This window comes from Laccaria bicolor, genomic scaffold (assembly GCF_000143565.1).
Source record: "Laccaria bicolor S238N-H82 LACBIscaffold_10 genomic scaffold, whole genome shotgun sequence".
NCBI classification, from domain to species: domain Eukaryota; kingdom Fungi; phylum Basidiomycota; class Agaricomycetes; order Agaricales; family Hydnangiaceae; genus Laccaria; species Laccaria bicolor.
Window position 1 is genome coordinate 655,542 of NW_001889881.1, and position 8,730 is coordinate 664,271.

Sequence of the window (8,730 nt, forward strand, 5' to 3'; positions counted from 1 at the left end):
TTATATTAGGAAATTGGTCATGTAATCACTTTATGATTTTCTGAGTTTTGTTCTATATTTGCAAATAGACCCTGAGCTCTGAGCCTAGCCATCAATATCATAGCAACAATGTGTGGTATTCTTTTTTTTTTTTTTTTTTCATTTTATAGCAAATTTTCCCAATTTTATAACTATTTTTCTGTTTATGGTAAAATATTCCCACAGTCCTGTTTGCATATATCTCAGGAAAGAGGATGGTTAGTTATATTTTGTGACCTATAATAGCATGCTCTATATATTTGTGATGAATTTCCTTTTTTGGGTTAAAATTCCCATGGTATCAGAAACACAGCCTCTCACTTAGCTCCATAAACAATAATTGTAGCCCCTTTCCTTACCTTTATAGATATATATAAATAATGTCATGCAGACCATTCCTCATTGAGAAAAACACAAAATACTGAAAAAATTGGACACTTTTTGGAAATTGTCATGCAATATCTCAAAGAGCAAGAAGGCTGTAGCCATATTGCATAATATGACAATATTTTTACATAGTTGTCTTGATTTTCCATATTTGGATATGGACCCTGAATACTGGACACAGCCCCTTCAACACCATGGCAACAGAGAAGATCACTCTTAATTTTGGGGTATTTTTTTCTGATTTTCTGGCAACTCTTAGGTGGTTTCTATATTTAGATATTGACCCTGAACCCTGAACACAGCCTCCCCACCTTACTAAACAATATTCCGATTTTTTACATATTTTTTGCTGATTTCTTTTACCATTTTTCCTGATTTTATGGCTGCTCTTCTGTTTAAGGGAAAAGGTTCCTGTGGTGATGAAAGGTAAATGAATCAATCAATCAATGAATGAAAAATTTGCCTAAGTCCTCAGTTGATAAAGAATGAGTCTTACTCGTAAACTCGTAAGGACTCATAATTTCTACCGATTTTACGCTCGCTATGCTACACCTAGTGACCTCATTAATGAATTAGCATCCCATTTATCATTAGAATTGTTTGCCTCAGTGACAGCAGTGATTCATCATCAATACCTCAGGGTGTTGAGCCTGGACAATATTATCAAGGTCAGTGATGTCCAAAACTTGTTCAAGAGAAACATCTGCCTTGATTCCTGTGCCTTTGCCTGTTGGTACCTGTTCTTCCAGCTTGTCAAATTCCACATCAATATCTTCTTCAGTCAACTCCTCAAGCCCCTCAAGGTCACTGTTGAAATTGGCTAGGAGGGGAGTCCAATTGAATGCCCATACTAAATCCTCTGCTCTTTCCACATTAATCCCACCATCAGCTTGAGTATGCATATGTGTGTGCTTTTGACACATTGATTTTCCTGTGTTAATTGCATCCTCCTGCAGTTGGCATGTGTAATGATTTTGTAGTGTTCCCAGTGTCTCCATATGAGGTACTGTGAGACAGGAATGCTTGACACTTTGGACGCCGCCAAGGTTGGAAAAAAAGTGCTTGACCTCAGCCACATGAGGAACAATGCTGAATAACTTGATTGCCAGGCCTTTGAGAGGGTGGGAAGTGACATTCATGAGGAGGGACTTCCACCAATCCCTTCCATCAGCTTTCCCTCCCTGAAATGGAGTGTGACTGTGAAAGTACCCTTTAATATCCCTGAGCAATGCTGTTGCCATCTCCTTGGTCCAACCCCAACGTGATGCAATGTCGAGAGATATTTTGTACATGTCCTCTAGTTTGCGCAAGTGATGAGAATTTGAGATAGCAAGTTTTCAGAGGGGGTGGAGGAATAGGCTAAGCCAATGGAGGTCAGTGTTCATATGGTGGAATTGAGTATTCAAAACCTGCTGAGCATGTTGCAGGAATCCTGAGTCATCTCCAGATTTGAGGGGTAATCAAGTGACTTCACGGTGGGCCCAAATTAGTTGAAGCATGCAGTCTGCTAAGGTAGCATCTCGAGCTTCAACATTGCCAATAATGTCCATGAGGGGTTTGCAGACCTGAATCAGCTGGTCAGTCTGATGCCAACAATCAATGTCGAAGATCGTTGCAATGACATCCCTCACAACTGGAGTCAGACCACTGACTGAGTGTTGTGCATTGTGACTAGTGTTTTAAAGTCCAGTCCAGTCCAGTTTTTTACCTCAAAATGAGGCAACTGGCAACCGCAACCGCAACCAGTCCAGACCAATCCAAATATTAAGGGATTGCAACCAGACCCTTTTAGACCAGTCCTAATCGGTCCACAACACAAAGAAAACCAGTCCAGACTGGTTGCGACCGGTCTTTTGTTGAAAATTTTATTGTACCACAGAAACTAAATATTACCTCACATACATAGCATACATAGATAGATATTTTAATTTTCTGTAGACTGATTAAAAATTTAAGCAATTCTGTGAAGATTTGACTGAGATATGGCAAAAACAGAAAGGATATACATTCAAATTGCATATAAAAATGTTTTTGGCCATATCTCAACCAATTCTTGACTGCCTTTGATGATTGAGGGACCAAAAATTAAGTAAAAATGTGTGCAAGTAAGGTCCAACATGTTATGAGATTAAAGACCAGTTGCAACCAGTGTAAACTGGTCTTTTTCGGTTTTTAAATATTTACAAAAACATGGCAACTGGCAACTGGACTGACCACAAATGTGGGCAACTGCAACTGGAAAAAGACCGAGAAGGTGCATCATTTGAACACAGATAGGCAAGTATACAGGTGTGTAATATATATGGTATTGTGAGATGCACATATTCAAGCAGAGCATTCAGTATCATCCAACATATAGAGGGAAATGATGGTAAGGCATTGGATAGATTTGTGATTCTAATCTTCGTGATATTGGTAAATTGAACTTGTATCTCATTCCATCCTTGCGATCGAAGGTATGTGTAAAGTGTATGTGCTCTATTCAATCCCTGCAAAATGTATCTGTACTTTCTGTGTGTCTCATTCAATCCTTGCAATTGAATGTACGTGTACTTTATCTGTGCCTCATTCAATCCTTGCAATTGAATGTATGTGTCATTGACATGTGCCGTATCATGACTACGATTATGGTAGTCTGGTGCCAATAGGCCATGCCTCTCAACCAAGGTAGCTGGTCGAGTATCAAGTGCCAAAAGGCCGTGCCTCTCAACCAACGCAGCTGGTTGGGCAAAAAATGCCAAAAGGCTCAGATTGTTTCCAATCTCTATATATGGTTTGAAGTGATGACAGGAGTCATCAAGCAAATGATGTGCGTTGAAAATCAGGGATATGCTGATGAGGATAAGAAGCATAATGAAGAAAGCAATGGCTCGTGTAGTACGCATGATGGTAAGATCAAGAAAGAAGAATGGAAAACTTACGCAATTGAACTTGAACATTCACGTGACTGGACAAACAAGTGCTTATATTCATAACAACACGTGACCTATATGTACACAAATTCGGATGTCTTCTCACTCTCTTTGATTTTTGCTCATGTGTATACTATTATGCATGATCAAACAAGGCCATAGCTTGCTGTTCCCTCATAGATTTGAGTTCCCATGTTTCCTTATGTCCTTTGAGCTTATTCCTCCAATCTGATACTGTAAGAGGTTGAGCTGCACCCAAACGAATATCTTGCAAGCGTTTAACATATGTTGATTCCAACATCTCATTCCAGTGACCATAACTTTCACATGCATTGTTGTTGTCAAAGATGTTGTAAGGTGGCCACCATGATTTGTTGGAATATACTTTGGCAACTCCTTGATTTCCCAGAATATTCAGAAAGTGAAGAGTTTCTAATAAGAAACATACCTGTTGAGCACACATACATTATGAGTCCTCTGAGTTTACGAAGAGACTCGTTTATTACCCAGGATCTCAGGACTTTTTTCAGCGTGGTAACGCTGAAATTTGACTTTCTCCCACGAAAGTGATTTCTTCCCACAATCATCTGCTTGGTTCGCCTACATGACTTTCCTAGTCTACTTGACCATTCCTTGATTATTACTGTCTTTTAGCCCTATCCAGGTTGTCGTTGATGTAGCTTGTGGCTAATATATTGCTCTATTTGGCTTCCAGACTCTGATGAATGAATGCATTGCCTCTATTTTCATGTTCATGCAACTCAACTTGTTTACATTGAAGGTACAACAATTAAGGTCCTGACAACTTGTGCAAATGAGCCCATGCTCTAGTGAAACAGGCCACAGGAATGTACTGAGCAGTTGGTGAGCATAAGGCAAAAAAGCGAAAATACAAACCTACTTACCTGGATGGGAACTCAACCATTTTGTAAATGGCTTTGTGGAGCATGTTTGTGGAGTGCGTAGGTATTGAATTGAGTCCACGCCCATGTGAAATGGACCACAGAACAATTGGTGAGCATAAGGCAAAAAAGCAGAAATACAAACCTACTTACCTCGATGGGAGGTTGACCATTTTGTGAACGGTTTCATGGAGCTTGTTCGTGGGGTGTGTAGGTATCAAATCAAGTCCACGCTCATGCAAAACGGACCACAGGAAGGTACTGAACAATTGGTGAGCATAAGGCAAAAAAGCGAAAATACTAGTGTTTGGAAGTCCGGTCTCGTGACTGGAAAAAGACCGTAACCAGACCGGACCAAGACCGCAAAAGACCGGACCTGCGGTTATGGTCTTTTATTTTTGAAATGTAAAGACCGCAAAAAGACCGGTTAACGTGAACCGGTCTTGACCGGTTTGGACCGGTTTTTTGTAGCCCCTTAAATACCCTTTAAAACGCACCCAAGAACGTACGATTTGGTAAAAAAACGAGAGAGATATGAATTAAAATGTAAATTACTTTTGGGAATAATAGATGTACCAGACTTATTTTATAGAAGCACCAATACCTAACGGAATTTAACGTTCTTGGGCTCGTTTTGAAGCTATTAGAGATGTTAATAAATTTACCGATTCATAATTTTAAAATATTGGCCTAAAGACCGGTCATAAACCGGTTAAAACTGATGCAGACCGAAACCGGTCTATAGACCGCAAAAAACTGCGGTCTGCGGTCTTTTTGCGGTCCGGTCTGGTCTTTTGACTTCTGGGGAAAAGGCAGACCGGTTACGGTTACGGTTAACGCCCCTGGGCATCAAAAAACCGGACCGAACCGGACTTTCAAACACTAGAAAATACAAACCTACTTACCTCCATGGGAAGTTGACTGTTTTGTAAACGGTTTTGTGGAGCTTGTTCGTGGAATGCATAGGTATTGAATCGAGTCAATGCTCAAGCAAAATGGACTGCAGGAAGGTACTGAGAAGTTGTGAGCATAATGGTGAATATTCCACATTAAAAGGAACGACTCACAAGTTGAGTCACGGAAATTTCCGAAAATGATGTACTTCCCTTGCGGGCTACCTTCAAAATGGAAGGTAGCCCGCAAGGGAAGTACATCAAAATGGAAGGTAGCCTGCAAGGGAAGTACATCATTTTCGGGCAATGCCGTGACTCGTCTTTTTGCCCTTAGGCCAACCTCTGCCCAGGACCTTCCTGTGGCTCGATTCGCTTCAACGTAGACTCGTTTGGATAGTGCTTCACGTCCCGAAAACGCTCCAAGAAACCGTTTACGAAACCGTCAACTCCTCGTGGAGGTACTTCTGTTTGTACTTTCGTGTTTTTGCACTTCTGCTAAACTCTGCCCAAGGCCTTCCTGTGCCTCGATTTCCCTCAACGTAGACTCGTTTGGATACTACTTCATGTCCCGAAAACGCTCCGACAAACCGTTTACGAAACCGTCAACTCTTCGTGGAGGTACGTCTGTTTGTATTTTCGTGTTTTTGCACTTCTGCTAAACTCTGCCCAAGACCTTCCTGTGTCTCGATTTCCTTCAACGTAGACTCGTTTGGATACTACCTTACGTCCCGAAAACGCTCCGACAAACCGTTTATGAATCCGTCAACTCTTCGTGGAGGTACGTCTATTTGTACTTTCGTGTTTTCGCACTTCTGCTAAACTCTGCCCAAGGCCTTCCTGTGTCTCGATCTCCCTCAATGTAGACTCTTTTGGATAATACTACACGTCCCGAAGACGCTCCAACAAACCATTTACGAATCCGTCATCCCTTCGTGGAGGTACGTCAGTTTGTAATTTGTGTTTTTGCACTTATGCCCTACTCTACCCAAGACCTTCCTGTGGCTCGATTTCCTTCAACGTAGACTCGTTTGGACACTACTACACATCGTGAAAACGATCCAACAAACCGTTTACGAATCCATCAACCCTTCGTGGAGGTACGTCTGTTTGTAATTTCATGTTTTTTGGACTTGTAATAAACTATGCCCAGGACCTTCTTGTGGCTCGATTCCCTTCAGCGTAGATTCGTTTCGATACTACTACACGTCCCAAAAATGCTCCAACAAACCATCCATGAATCCATCATCCCTTCGTGGAGGTATGTCAGTTTGTATTTTCATGTTTTTGCCCAAGTTATGGTGAACTCTGCCCAAGACCTTCCTGTGGCTCAATTTCCTTCAACATAGACTCATTTGGACACTACTTCACATCTTGAAAACACTCCAACAAACTGCTTATGAATCTGTTGACCCTTTGTGAAGGTACTTCTGTTTGTAATTTTGTGTCTTTTGAACTTATGCTAAACTCTGCCAAGACCTTCCTGTGGCTTGATTCCCTTCAGTGTAGACTTGTTTTGATACTACTACATGTGTGCAAGTAGTAGATGTCTGCAAGTAGTAGAATAGCAGTGGGTACCCTTCACACCTTTAACACCAGTCTGTTCAATGGTGGCACCCCCGCAGCACAGTTGATGGTAATTGAATCCATGTGCTTGGATCTTGGCGCTTAGCGTGCGTCCAATGAAGAGGAAATGGTGGGATTGGAGAACCCAGTGAATTACTCCACAAGATGAACATGGTTGAAGTGTTTGGACTGGCCAAGATGACAACAGGTGCATAGAGATGGCATGGTGAAGCTGGCGTATTGCTCAATGAGACAATTGTGGTAGATACGTGGCACTTGAATCGTTTGGATTGGCCAAGACAACGATGAGCATGCAAAGGAGACAGATATGCAGTAGATATGTTGCACAAATCATTTGGACTGGCCAAGACGAAGAGCACTCAGCAAAACACCAGAGTGCACCACAAAGAGAGGGTGCTGTGGCAAAGAGAAGGTGCCGTGGGAAGTTGAACTTGAAGAGCTAGATTTGATGACGCACGAACATTTCCCAATCATTTGATGGGGGGAAGTTTCATGCGTCATCGGAATCTATGATGAATACTACTGAAGTTGCACAGCCTCAGTACAAATGCTGAAGATTCTATGATGCATGAACATTTCCTGATCATTTGATGGGGGGAAGTTTCATGTGTCATCAGAATCTGTGATGCCAAGAGGACAAGAGATGAGAGATGAGATCTAAAACTTACCCCCTGAGATCTGCCCCCTGCATTTGTATATTGTGGCAAAGATTGTTTAAAAAGGAAATAGATCATGTCATCTACTTCAGAAATACATGCTATAGCTCAATTAGAGATTCTGTGCACCCTATAACATCCCAAAATCAACATTGAAATGACTCCCACTTATTTGTGAATATTTGTTACTGTTTAACCTGTATATCAATAGTCTTTTAATTGATCAGATGTAAAATTTATCATCTATTTCGTTTTTGCAACTGTTTATTTGTGTTTGTTTACCAGGAACATAACATCACCATGACCACGGAAATGAGGAGTACCCATCACAAAAGAAATCATGTTATTTGGATCAAAACTCGCTGAGTTATACATGAATCTGTATTTATTACCAAAAATGGTAACTGATCTGAGATCTACTATGACGCACGAAACTGTCCCCCATCAAGCGATCAGGCCCAGTGAAAATCAACTCCGATCAGGCCGAGTCACAGTGACTATGGTCGATTTGTGTGGCATGTGTGAGCATCAATCGAGTTAGATATATTTCAGGCGATTTGCAAGGCTGACCCACACTAAAAACCGCACTGCGTTAGGGACTGTCACGGATAGGCTAATCCCGGGTAAACCCGAAATCCACCCATATTTGGGCTCAACTGATGGATTCGGGTAACTACCCGGACTATCCGCAGGTATCCGTGGGTAAATTATATATTTTTAGACCTCTTTGGGATATTTTAAGTGTAGGCAATAAAAACTGCAGAATAGGCCAAAACCAGTGTTCCCCCAATATATTTGTGTTGAATACCACTAAGCTACGCGTAGCTTAGTGGTATTCAACATAAAGTAAACCCGACGGCTCAGTGGCTTAATCCCTGAAGTCTCGTGTTCGACTCCCGCTTGTGCCAGATAGCGTAAGACCCATGATGGCAGACTACAGTGCCAAATGCATAAAGGGGCGACATTATACTATACTAGTTGAATTACTACAGCACGCGTAGTCACCGGCCCCACTGTATGGGGTCATAGGGGGGTTATTCACTGACCACTGGGTCGGGTTTACTTTATGTTGAATACCACTAAGCTACGCATAGCTTAGTGGTATTCAACAATTTGCACTCAATTTCTAAGTTTGGTGATGGAATTGTACATCCATCATATGCATAAAACAAACTTACAATAGAAAAAGGGATCAGGTCCAAAAAATGAATGAATAAATATGATCTAAACTCATATTTAGAATATGCTGAACTTCCTGGGCCAAGATTTTAGCGTATTCTGAATATGAATTCAGATTATATTTAATTGTTCATTTTTTGGATCTGATCCCTTTTTTTATTGTAAGTTTGTTTATGCATAGAATCATCCAGCCGTACGG

General features: G+C 41.2%; 3 protein-coding genes across 3 annotated transcripts; 1 reads left to right on the forward strand and 2 right to left on the reverse strand.

Annotated features, from left to right (window-relative positions):
• Nucleotides 1-1,010: 1,010 nt before the first annotated feature.
• LACBIDRAFT_326545 (uncharacterized protein) lies at nt 1,011-1,697 on the reverse strand (the record flags this gene model as incomplete). Its single annotated transcript, XM_001880436.1, has 1 exon — nt 1,011-1,697. The coding sequence occupies one exon, from the start codon at nt 1,695-1,697 to the stop codon at nt 1,011-1,013; it is 687 nt and encodes a 228-aa protein (XP_001880471.1).
• A 3,261-nt stretch (nt 1,698-4,958) lies between these two features.
• On the reverse strand, nt 4,959-5,183 carry LACBIDRAFT_296497 (uncharacterized protein; the record flags this gene model as incomplete). The annotated part of the gene is made up of 2 exons (XM_001880437.1): nt 4,959-5,061; nt 5,125-5,183. 2 exons carry the CDS (start codon nt 5,181-5,183, stop codon nt 4,959-4,961), a joined length of 162 nt encoding a protein of 53 aa, XP_001880472.1.
• Nucleotides 5,184-5,315: 132 nt separating this feature from the next.
• On the forward strand, nt 5,316-6,458 carry LACBIDRAFT_326546 (uncharacterized protein; the record flags this gene model as incomplete). The annotated part of the gene is made up of 6 exons (XM_001880200.1): nt 5,316-5,491; nt 5,624-5,730; nt 5,816-5,890; nt 6,007-6,050; nt 6,103-6,209; nt 6,263-6,458. 6 exons carry the CDS (start codon nt 5,316-5,318, stop codon nt 6,456-6,458), a joined length of 705 nt encoding a protein of 234 aa, XP_001880235.1.
• Nucleotides 6,459-8,730: the final 2,272 nt, after the last annotated feature.